This window comes from Oncorhynchus mykiss, chromosome 21 (assembly GCF_013265735.2).
Source record: "Oncorhynchus mykiss isolate Arlee chromosome 21, USDA_OmykA_1.1, whole genome shotgun sequence".
Taxonomy (NCBI): Eukaryota; Metazoa; Chordata; class Actinopteri; order Salmoniformes; family Salmonidae; genus Oncorhynchus; species Oncorhynchus mykiss.
In genome coordinates this window covers 22609152-22621800 of record NC_048585.1, presented here as the reverse complement: position 1 = coordinate 22621800, position 12649 = coordinate 22609152, and the positions used below count along the sequence as shown (strand labels likewise).

The following is a 12649-nucleotide window of genomic DNA, read 5'->3' as shown; positions in this document are numbered from 1 at the left end:
ATGCTGAGCAGTTTCCATACCAGGCAGGATGCTCTCCATGGTGCAGCTGAACTTTTGAACTTTTTGAGGGTCTGAGGACCCATGCCAAATCTTTTCAGTCTCCTGAGGGGAAAAGGTTTTGTCATGCCCTCTGACTGTCTTGGTATGTTTGGACCATGATAGTTTGTTGGTGATGTGAACACCAAGGAACTTGAAACTCTCGACCCGCTCCACTACAGCCCCGGCAATGTTAATGGGGGCCTGTTTGGCCCTTATTTTCCTGTGGTCCACGATCAGCTGCTTTGTCTTGCTCACATTGACGGAGAGGTTGTTGTTCTGGCACCACACTGCCAGTTCTCTGACCTCCCTATAGGCTGTCTCATCATTGTCGGTGATCAGGCCTACCACTTGTGTCGTCAGGAAACTTAATGAAAGTGTTGGAGTTGTGTTTTGCCATGGAGTCGTGGGTGAACAGGGAATACAGGAGGGTACTAAGTACCCCTGAGGGGCCCCATTGTTAAGGATCAGTGTAACAGACTTGTTGTTGCCTACTCCTATCACTTGGGGGTGGCCCATCAGGAAGTCCAGGATCCAGTTGCAGAGGGAGGTGTTTAGTCCCAGGGTCCTTAGCTTAGTGATGCGCTTCGTGGGCACTATGGTGTTGAATGCTGAGCTGTAGTCGATGAACAGCATTCTCACATAGGTGTTCCTTTTGTCATGGTGAGGAAGAGTGGTGTGGAGTGTGATTGAGATTGCGTCATCTGTTGGGGCGGTATGCAAATTGGAGTGGGTCTAGGGTGTCTGGGAGGATGCTGTTGATGTGAGCCATGACCAACCTTTCAAAGCACTTCATGGCTACCAACATGAGTGCCATGGGGCGGTAATCATTTAGGCAGGTTACCTTCGCTTCCTTGGGCACAGGGACTTTGGTGGTCTGCTTGAAACATGTAGGTATTACAGACTTGGTCAGGGAGAGGTTGAAAATGTCAGTGAAGACACTTGACAGTTGGTCCGTGCATGCTTTGAGTACACGTCCGGGTAATCCGTCTGGCCCAGCGGCTTTGAATGTTGACCTGTTTTTGTTCACATCGACAACCGAGAGCGTTATCACACAGTCATCCAGAACAGCTGGTGCTCTCGGGCATGCTTCAGTGTTGCTTGCCTCAACGCGAGCAGAAAAGGCATTTAGGTCGTCTGGTAGGCTCACGTCACTGGGCACCTCGCATCTGGGTTTCCCTTTGTAGTCCGTAATAGTTTTTAAGCCCTGCCACATCCGACGAGCACGATTCAATCTGAATCCTGTATTAATGCTTTGCTTGTTTGATGGGTTGTCTGAGGGCATAGCAGTGGTTGTACATGGGGGTGGGTAGCTTTGCTCGACATTGTTAATGGCACACTGTTGACCCCTGGAAGGACACAGGTAAGGTCATCAGTCAAAAATTTTAGCAGTGTTGATTATTACAAGACACCATGAGGATGGGAATTTCTTTCAAAAATGACCCCAGTTTCCCTTTGTCTGCTGCCCTCTGCAGTGCAGATGTGGCGTTGGAGCTGACAATGTACTCAGTGACCTCCGTCCATATACTGTCTCTCAGTGCAGGCCTGTTACTCTTTAGAGGGCACTTCTGCTTTATTCCCTCATAAGAACTGAGGCAATGGACTTGCGCAACATTATCGTAATGATACTACAAACTACTCTTACTTTAAATGTCAACAACACTGGCACAGTATCATTAAACTAGAAAAATACCTGCTACAAACAATACCTGGTCTATACTACTTCTGTTTTTATGTTTTGTTGAAGTCCAATATTTTTTGAAACGGTCACGTTTTCCCTTCAAGTTGATGTTATGTGCCCAAGGAAATTTCTCCCGTTGGATATATCCTCCCATCTGATTGCATTTTCTTTGTGGAGGACTCTGCATTCAAGCTGAAGTCCAGACTATGAAATATACCCATCACTATCCCAGTTATCCATATTTCCTGTTATCTCTGTTGTAGAAATGCTCTTATTCCCCTCCTGCTTTAATGCCTAGCGCACACACAACACAATGTCTTCTGTCTAACGAGAGTGACCAAAACAATTAACAATGTCTGCTTTGAGACTAGCATTGTCTTCTTTTCAAAATGCCTCTTGTGTCCTGCGAGAGCTGTCACTCACTCAACCAATAGAAACGATTGACCCCCTTGTCAGACATTGTTTGGTGTGATCAGGCCTTAAAATATATCTTTGTCTCTCTGTGCTAGGAACTGTCTCTTTGCTGCTTCTCTCTCTCTACTCTGTTTCTCTCTCTCCCACTCCATTTGTCTCTTTCTCTCTGTCCGCCCCTCTCTCATCATGGCTCTTGTCTTGATTGGCTTTAGTCTGATTATATTACTGCCCTCATGCCTGTGGCGGAGCCAAGCTGTCCTGCATTGTGGCGTCAAGGCTTGCGCAAAACTGGCATTTCTCTTGTGCCCAAAAAACCCATGGTGAGGCATTGGTGTGTTCCAGAGTTATTAGTTACCCTGCCCTTGTTACCGCCGCACCAAATGACAACTTGCCTAATCACCTGACTTCAATAGCCCATCCAGTCAACACTCTTGCTAACATAGTGACAGCCCCCTCCCCCTCCTAAAAACATTTATTTTCTGCATGGGTCTTCAAACACACTGTCCTATAATGCTTTCTCTGTGTGTCTGTGGCTCATGTGCTCCAACTAGTGTGGTCTATTTGATGTTTCTGTAGCCATTATGTGTGCAGTGTAACCATGTTCCCAAGGCTTGTGTGAGGACTTAATCACTAACTGGAGTTTCAGTGAACAGTGTTTAGTCTCTTTAGTGTCTGATTCTAGGCCTGCAACTGCTGCTAAGATTAAGGAGTCGGTACTCTGTCCCTCAGTCAAAAGTCTAGTACCAGAGTTTATTTATTTTACCTTTATTTTAGCAGGGAGTCCCATTGAGACCAAGGTCTCTTTTTGAAGGGAGCAGTCGACCTAGATGTGGTTATATTATTTCTAGGGGTGCAAGTCACTTGTTGTCTCGAGCATGTCTCCAGACCTCCGCCCCCCCCCCCCAACATGCGCCCCTACTCAAACATCCCCCTTAAATTTGTTGTCAATCCATGACACGTTATTAAGTGCTGCCATAAATCAGACCGTAGCCTCTGCAGATTCATTCCACACCAAAACTACTTTGCTTTTTGACCTCTTGATTAACCTCTGTGGACTGTTCTGTGTTCTTCACCCCAGAAAACTAAACCCTGGACTGCTGCCTTCGTCTGCTCTCTGTATAAACCCCCCTTATTAACGTGTCTTTGCTAATGGCTAACCACTAACCCCTCTCCTCTCTCTCTCTCCCCCAGGTGGCCCAGCAGGTGTCCCCTGCCGGTAAGGTCTCTCCTAAAGAAGTCTCCCCTAAAGATAAACAGGAGGATGACAAGACTAAGAAATCGGACGAGTCCCCGGCGTCGTGGCGCCTGGGTCTGAGGAAGACGGGCAGCTACGGGGCGCTGGCGGAGATCACGGCCACTAAGGAGGCCCAGAAGGAGAAGGACACGGCCGGGGTGATGCGCTCGGCCTCCAGCCCCCGCCTCTCCTCCTCCCTGGACAACAAGGACAAAGAGAAGGTCCGTAGCTAACTTAACACCACGCTGTCTGACGCAGGAATCAATGCCATCATAATGTGTCCCTATCTGAGCTTGTCATTAGTGCTGACCCTATATCATATACTTACTGTATAGGACCCACTCAGTGCCCCTACTATAACAATGTGTCCCTGTCTAGCCTAGTCAATAGTGCTGATATTTGATGACATCTGTTTCAAATCATGTTATGTCCAGCTGCTTTGAACACATTGAAGTGTGTGTATATTAAGATGAAGGGGATGGACATATAACCGTATCACCGTTCCAGACTGTCTTAAATTTGCGTGAAGTTGAAATCCACCGTCGACGGAGACTGGTTTGTTGGCTGGGGGACAATGTGTGAAGAATGTTAGTAGATGTAGTTTGTGTTTTGAGCCATTTGCTTGAGCTCCTAATGTTTCATGTGCAGGAAAAAGACAAAGGAACCAGACTTGCCTACGTTGCCCCCACCATCCCCAGGAGACTGGCCAGTACATCGGACATTGACGAGAAGGAGAACAGGTGAAGTGCCAGCGTGGTCCCTCCGAAGGGAAAAGTGCATAGACAGGAGCACCACCTGCTGTTCACTGCTGTGTGTTACAGGCCCAAAGCAGCACTGCATGTTGTCTTTATGTAGCTGCTCTGCTGCCTCTGAGTACTTCAGTTTACAATGAAAAATCTACAGATTAAAAAAGTGGGCTCATACATATTTCTATGACGTGTAGGAATTAGTTACTGGAAAATGATATTCTCACTGTTCACATTTGACCAGCATCAATCAGATGGACAACATCTCAAATATGTTACAAATATCGGTCATTGATACTTTGTTAGTCATTACTGATTTTCCATTTTAGACACATTTTAGGATTTATCCAGTGTTGACTTGTTGTAGCACACGGCTGCTGGTCCTTGCCTGTATATTGTGGATCCCTGGGTGCTATTGTAGTGTGTGTGGTTCCAATCCCAGGGACTCTGCTGCTAGTCTGGTACGTAGCGGCTCCTACACCAGGAGACGCTGGGACGATGAGCTGAAGAACAGTGAAGGAAGCGCTTCCACCAATCGAACAACACCCAGCTATCAGCGCAGGTTTGCCACGCTTCACTATATGCTACCCCTCAGGGTCCTCAACGTGACCGACTCACTACACCAGATCAGCGCATCATTCATTCAGTACTAGTTCTGGACTTACTAATAACGTTGTGGACATATCCAATTACACTTTTTAGTTCACGCTTAGTAGTTTTGCTCAATGCTAATGTCCCATTTGAAAGCAGTGCATGTACATGCAAACATCTACTGAGAAAAGCTGTGCAAGTCAGTCCAACGCCTCTGTCACAAACGCTAGTCTCCTGCATGACTGTAGTAGTCCTGTCAGGTTTCTGTGCCTTTAGTTTCTCTATACTACACACCAGGTTCTACATTACAATCTGCCATTGTCACGCTCTTACAGCCTGCAAGGTTCCAAAATGACATAATCCAGAATCCATCACTATGGCTCAAGAAACCAAGACGTGGACCAAGTGTATCAGAGCTTAGTTTTTATGTTGTGTATGTGTGTGTTATATAAATGTGTGTGGTGTGCCCCCTTGCTAACATGTCTATCTTCGCTCCCCCCACCCCCACACACTGCCAGCACGTCCCACACGCTAACGCTAGGGCGGAGTGGCAGCACGCGGGACGTGCCAGCCAAGTCCTCGTCTGCCTCCAGCTTGGACCCTATCACCTGTAACACTAAACCCTGGCAGTCGCCCACCTCCCACTACCAGTCTTACAGCATTTACCGCAGGTATACTACCAGCCCCCACTGATCAACAACCTCTATCTACCTCCACTGTCTGTCACCTGTCTGTTGGTCTCGACTGCATAAGTGTTGTGTAGTTCCATGCGTCTTTGTGACTGGTGTTCTCTTGACCCTCCCATTAACTAAAGAGAATCAACCCCATTTTGGAATACTGGGTAATGGCTAATGGGAGAGGAATTCATCTTCAAAGGCCACAGTGTTAACTGTTTTGGATTGTAACGTGTCGTTCCTGGCATGGGTAATGGGTCCTCTCCAGCCTCTTTCACTCTCCTTCCCTCTTTCCTGTTCTCTCGTTCCTTCTCTGACTGTTGTTCCACTGATATCCACAGTGGTTCCTTTGGCAGGAGGCACGAGGACCTGGGTTCGACCACCTCTTCCTCCACTAGCACCACCACCACCACCTCGTCTGTTACCTCGCCCACCGGCCACCGTGACCGCAGCCTGCTCTCCAGCCTGGGCTCCTCCACCCGCACCGGATCCTCCAGCCTCACCAGCAGGTACGCACACACGTAACACATGCATGTGACACACAGGGATCTCCCCCAAATAATGTAAGTGGAGCACTGCGCCACTATGTAAAGTAAGTACTTTTTATTTGATCATATACGGCCATTTTTATCTAGATTGCTGGGAATGGCAGTTACAGGTGTTAAAATCCTGGGAGGACCCTACACACATGAATGTAAAAAATGTTAGTCCTATTTTGAAGTCCTGTGTACAATTGTGTGGATCAGGTACTGGGCAGAGGAGAGTGCGGAGAGGGAAAAGGAGCGGGAGAAGGAGTCTGCTGCAGTCATCCCTACGATTAACACTGGTTCTACCACCACCACCACGTCCACTACTGGCACCATCATTGGCTCTGACGGCAGGGAGAGACGCAGGTCCGACACGCGCACGTACGCGCACCCCCTGCCCACACACACACACACACACACACACACTGGAATGGAAGCCCACACGTGCACCCATGGGGGAAAAACAAGGATGTCACTGATACACACCGTGTCTATTATTTCACACACAGCTCATGTTTCTTCACTTATTTATGCAACTAGAAACAATGTAATAACTGTCGTCTCAGAAAGCGGAATATCTTGAAGCTAGCAGGATCCTGTGCCGTTTGAGATTGCATTGCCTCTACTTGAGAATTGGGTGTGATCTCCTACAATGTGTACACACAGGAGGAGGAGTGGGAGTCTGTTAAAATGAATGGGGTTAAGTGCACGTCTTCCTGTGAAGTCACTGCTGCTGAAAGAAGCCACCTGTTCTGGGAGGGTTCTAGAACCCTGACTGCTTCAGAAAGTTCTCCTTATAAAGGAATATGGGGTTTCTCAAGGCCTAGACAAGGCTCACAAGTGATTGTATTCATATTTTTGAATGCGGTGAAGGAACACATTCCCTCTTCAAAGAAAGCATTACAATTACCTGTCTTGTTGTTCCCTCAGTATTTGCAATATTTTGAGACTGATGCTAAATTAAAGGTGAAAGGAGAATAAATATCTCCACAGCTGATAGTACAATACAAATATGGAAGTGAGCAGAGAAAACACTGTTAGATTTGCCATTTTAGATTAGGCTATTTACCTGAACAGTTGTCAATCTCATAACTACCACGTCCATCATCCTCATCCTTACGTGTGGCTTTAGCTTGTTTTTTGTTCAAGATTGTACCTCACGCCTGTCCTTGTTTGTGTTGCAGATCGTACCTCACGCCTGTTAGGGATGAAGAGTCAGAGTCCCAGAGGAAAGCCCGCTCCAGACAGGCTAGACAGTCCAGACGGTCTACCCAGGTTAGTGAAGACGTCTGTCCTAACTCTGCTTCTGAACTGGCCCTAAATGGCCAACCAAATACTTGTCGATAAATGCGGTGTCAACTGAGTCACTTCTTATTGGACTTTTTTAATGGTTCACGGTTAGTCCATTTCTCTACTATAAGAGTCATAAGAAAAAGTAATGTACATGTTATCAAGTATTCTGCCATAATGTGGCTTGGGCTAATATAGCTGAACTGATTGTTAAAAAAAATAAAAAGAAGTTATTGCCAGTTTGTTTTTATTGCGGAAACATAAACATTGTGTAAAGTGGCACACATTCCTAAGCGTGGCAAGTTATAATGAGATTGTTTACAAGCTGTAGGAAACTGGGCTGGTCCTTTTCCACGCTGTCACTAATACTATCTGAAATAACTAAATATGCTTCAGCTTAAAATGCCCAAGTAAATTGTCTACTTTCTATAACCACAATGTTCACAGTGCAGTAAGTGAATGCCTGAAATTAGTTGTACAGTTTCATCTTCCAAAATGCAGATTACTGCCATTTTGTAGTTTTTCTCTCCATGAGGAAATCAAAATGTCCAAATAACAAACATTTGCTCCTGTAACCCTTTTCGTCAGAGATTCACTAAATTCTCTCCGTTTCCTCTCAGGGTGTGACTCTGACTGACCTCCAAGAGGCAGAGAAGACCATCGGCAGGAGCCGCCCCACACGGACCCGGGAGGAGGAGAAGGAAGAGAAGGAGAAACAAGACAAGGAGAAGCAAGAGGAGAAGGAGACTGGTGAGACCAAGGAGGACGACTACCGGTCGAGGTACCGCAGCTTCGAAGAGGTATGTCATGGCTTCCCCAAGCTATTTACGATGCTCTATTATCCATCTGGAAATGCAACATGAGTTTACTGTTGATGTGTAAACTGACAATCACTTTTGAGGTTGCAAAATAAATTTGCTACATTTTTTGGCAGTTTTCCTCAAGCCCTGGTTGTTTGATCAGAAGACTGTAACAATTCTGGACTTCCTGTTCTTTCTCCTCTCTCCAGACTTACCAGCGCTACCGTCCCTCCACCACCTCGACCACCTCCACCCTGAGCACGGCCTCCACCACCTCCAGCTCCCTCAACAGGCCCAACAGCCTGAGCAGCATCACTTCCTCCTCCAGCTCCCTCAACAGGCCCAACAGCCTGACGGGCATCACCTCTTCCTATAGCCGCTCCTCCAGGGACACTGAGAAAGGTCAGCCATTAGAGCATAGCTACGGGTGCAGATCTCTAAATGCTATGGGTTGTATTAAACCTCATATGTTGCTGCCATTCGGTGTATCAGTATGATAAATCTATGTACTCTCATACCAAACTGTAAGCTTTCTGGACACTGTCAGCAGTGCATTGATTGTGACTGAGTACATGCACATGCACACACAAATATTACACTGAGATATTTATCAGACTTATCCGTTGAAAAAAAGAAGCTTGAGTTCTACTGATGTAGAATATATTGAGGTATGGCTGGAGTATGTAACATAATTAGATATACAGTGCCTTCAGAAAGTATTAATTATTGACTTTATTCTACATTTTGTTGTTACAGCCTGAATTCAAAATGGATTAGAGATTTTTGCAATTTATTGAAGATGAAATACAGATCTCATTTATACTGAACAAAAATATGAACACAACATGCAACAATTACAATGATTTTACTGAGTTACAGTTCATATAAGGAAATCAGTCAATTGAAATAAATTCATTAGGCCCTAATCTATGGATTTCATATGACTGGGCAGCGGTGCACACGTGAGGGCATAGGCCCACCCACTTGGAAGCCAGGCCCAGCCAATCAGAATGAGTTTTTCCCCACAAAAGGGCTTTATTATAGACAGCTGATGAAACTGAGGAGTATTTCTATCTGGGAGGCTGGTCTCGGATCTCGCAGGTGAAGAAGCCAGATGTGGAAGTTCTGGGCTGGTGTGGTTACGTGGTCTGCGCTTGTGAGACCAGTTGGAGGTACTACCAAATTCTCTAAAATGACATTGGAGGTGGGTTATTGTAGAGAAATAAAAATGTATTTCTCTGGCAACCGCTCTGGTGGTTATTCCTGCAGTCAGCATGCCGATTGCAAGCTCCAACTTTAGAAATCTCTGGTGTTGTGACAACACAATTTAGTATTTTTATTGTCCCCAGCACAAGGTGCACCTGTGTAATGTTCATGCTGTTTAATCAGCTTCTTGATATGACACACCTGTCAGGTAGATGGATTATCTTTGCAAAGGAATGCTCACTAACAGGGATGGTAACAAATCTGTGCACCAACATTTTAGAGAAGTAAGCTTTTTGTGGGTATGGACATTTCTGGGATCTTTTATTTCCGCTCATGAAACATGGGGCCAACACTTTACATGTTCCTTTTATATTTTCTGTTCAGTGTGTGTATATAAGTATTCACATCCCTTTGCTATGACACTCCAAATAGTGCTCAGTTGATCATCCTTGATGTCACTACAGATTGATTGGAGTCCACATGTGGCAAATTCAATTGTTTGGATTTTTTTTTTTTTAAAGAAACACCTGTCTATATAAGGTCCCATCCCAAATATGAATTTGTTCATAACTGACTTGCTTAGTTAAATAAAGGTTAAGTCAAATAAATGTCAGAGCAGAAACTATACCATGAAGTCCAAGGAACTGTCGGTAGTGCTCCAAGATAATTGTGATGAGGCATGTATCTGGGGAAAGGTTTAAAGCAATTTCTAGAGTTTTCAAAGTTTCCAAGCGCACAGTGGTCTCCATTGGAAAATTTAAAAAATAATATGGAACTCTGCCTAGAGCTGGCCAGCCGACCAAACTGAGCAACAGGGCAAGAAGGACCTAGGTTGGGGAGGTGACCAAGAAGCCAATGACCACTGACAGAACTACGTAGTTCCTTGGCTGAGATGGGAGAACCTGCCAGAAGGACAATAGTCTGGCCACTCTCCCACAAAGCCCAGAAGAGCCTGAGGCCACTCCTGAGAAAAAGGCATATGACAGCATGCCCAGAGTTTACAAAAAGGCACGTGAAAAACTTAAAAGCATAAGGCAATAGATTGTGGTCTGAGACAAAAATGTAAGCCTTTGGCCTGAATACAAAGGGCTATGTCTGGAGAGAACCAGGCACAGCTCATCACCCGTATAACACCATCCCTACCGTGAAGCGTGGTGGCAGCAGCATGCTATGGGAATGCTTTTCAGCAGCAGGGACTGGGAGACTGGTAAGGATAGAGGGACCAATGAATGGAGACATGCAGGCAATTTCTTGATGAGAACCTGCTTGAGAGCGCAAAGGACCTTAGACTGAGGGTGAAGATTTACATTCCAACAGCAGAATGACCCCAAGCATACAGCCAAAGCAACGCTGAAATGGCTTCAGAACAAGAATGCAAAAGTACTTAATCTGTGGAAAGACTTGAAGATTGCTGTTCACTGCCACTCCCCATCTAATTTAAGAGCTTAAGAAAATCCGCAAGGAAGAATGGGAGAAAACCCTAAAATCCAGAGATGCAAAGCTGATCCAGGCACCGAAGACTACTCTAAGCTGTATCGCTGCCAAGGTGTTTCTGCAAAGAATTGACTCGGGAATGCTTATGTAAATACGATTTCTGTATTACATTTTCAATAAATCTAAAAACATCTTTTCACTTTGTCATTATGGGATATTTTGTGTAGATAATAATTTGTTAACCCATTTTGAATTCAGGCAGAACAAAATGTAGAACAAGTCAAGGGGTATGAATACTTTCTGAAGGCACTGTATCTAATAGCCATGTGAGCACAGACTGGTTAACGTGAATTCCACCCAGGCAGGGAAAGGATTGGGTTGCCTTAAATGAAACATGACCCTGCCAAGCCACACAGCTTCTTGACTCTCTGCTCGCTTAACCCGGAAGCCAGCCGCACCAATGTGTCGGAGGAAACACCGTCCAACTGATGACCGAGTCAGCTTGCAGTCAGCAAGTAGTCGCTAGAACACGATGAGACAAGGAAATCCCAGCCGGCTGCCCCGCCCCATGGGTCTCCCGGTCACGTCCGGCAGTGACACAGCCTGGGATCGAACCCGAGGCTGTAGTAGCGCCTCAGCACTGCGATTCTGTGTCTTAGACCTCCACTTGGGAGGTGCAAACCAAAGATATAACTTAAGGTTTACCGAACTATGCTTTGATGGAATGAAACTTTGTCGGCACACACTGACTAATGAACACTATTGATGAAGGACATGCTCATTTATTGGGTGACTAATAGTTTGTCACCAGTTAGGCTCCTCAAAGTCAAACGCATTTCCAAAATTACATTTTGATTTGACAATGTAAACCTTTAGAATTGGAATTGACCCCAAATGTACTAGGTCCAGTGCATATGGCTCACTCGGTCTCTCTGTAATTGACAGAATCCGACAAGAAGCAGCAGCAGGAGGAGGAGAAGGAGGGAGAGGATAAGTCCCAGCCCCGCTCCATACGTGATCGCCGGCGGCCCCGTGAGAAGAGACGCTCCACCGGGGTGTCTTTCTGGACCCAAGATGGGGTTTGTGACATACACACACTGACACTTTTTTTAATGTGGATATGCCTCAAGTGTAATGATCAGAGCCCACTTGACCCACCTTTAAGGTAATAAGGATACATGGCAGTTTGAGGTGTAAAAAAAAAAAAAAAGCAATTTTATAGATTTTAGCAGTACAACTACTCTCGATGTACTACACTGAAGTGCACCTCCATGAAACGCATCTGAATTTAGCTGATTGGGGTTTTTCAGCCAGACTTTGGGTTTATTCTGAGAATAACTGTCCCGGCCTGTTCCTGACCTCCTGTCCCTCCTTGCATTCCAGAGTGATGACAATGACCCAGACCAGTCGGCGGACTCCGAGGAAGGCAGCATCAAGGGTGAACCTCAGGTAACCTTAGTCCACACAACCATGCAGAAATAAACCCACAATAGATGCAGTAAAGAGGTCATTGGAACGCAGGATGCTGTGACGCCCTCATTTGCGCAAATTCAACAAATCTGATCGAACGAAGTGGATATTTGTCAAATCCGTCATTTTTGTATTATTAATTTGAAACGGGCTCAAGGTGGTTACTAAAGTCTGATTTGGATATTTTGGGCTGTTTTCACTGCATAACGTTTTAAAGTTGTCCCCTTTTCACGTTTTGAAGAAGTGACTGCTAAATGCTAACTCAAGTTTGTATGAGATGGTATCATAGCTAGCATACAGAGATTGTTATGGAAGGCAGTCGTTTTTAACTGAAAGGCATGTCCTCATTAGTGTCAGTGGGTGTATATCACGAACCCCATTGATTGGTGACTATGACATGTATTTGGGTTTACATCCATACAAGTGTTATGCTCAGATTTATACCTCAACATATTGTGAAATATCCGTAATAGCCTATAGGCTGTTTTTGCTGGGGGGCAAAAACAGATATTCCACTCGTTTCCATGGCATTTACATTGTTTTGAG

At 45.4% G+C, this 12649-nt stretch overlaps 1 protein-coding gene across 14 annotated transcripts in view; it reads left to right on the top strand.

Annotated features, from left to right (window-relative positions):
• The window catches only part of LOC110500010 (protein phosphatase 1 regulatory subunit 12A), a 62645-nt gene that overhangs the window by 36092 nt on the left and 13904 nt on the right, over window positions 1–12649 (top strand). For 8 of the 14 annotated variants that reach the window (XM_021577119.2, XM_036957299.1, XM_036957296.1 and 5 more), the window contains exons 10-20: window positions 3323–3586; window positions 4014–4105; window positions 4554–4673; window positions 5221–5373; window positions 5718–5885; window positions 6123–6284; window positions 7088–7178; window positions 7814–7993; window positions 8203–8395; window positions 11579–11712; window positions 12017–12082. In XM_021577119.2, the coding sequence (XP_021432794.2) occupies window positions 3323–3586; window positions 4014–4105; window positions 4554–4673; window positions 5221–5373; window positions 5718–5885; window positions 6123–6284; window positions 7088–7178; window positions 7814–7993; window positions 8203–8395; window positions 11579–11712; window positions 12017–12082 (1623 nt within the window). The remainder of the gene's footprint in view (window positions 1–3322; window positions 3587–4013; window positions 4106–4553; window positions 4674–5220; window positions 5374–5717; window positions 5886–6122; window positions 6285–7087; window positions 7179–7813; window positions 7994–8202; window positions 8396–11578; window positions 11713–12016; window positions 12083–12649) is intronic. The other 6 variants (XM_036957307.1, XM_036957297.1, XM_036957308.1 and 3 more) reach the window with 4 other exon arrangements.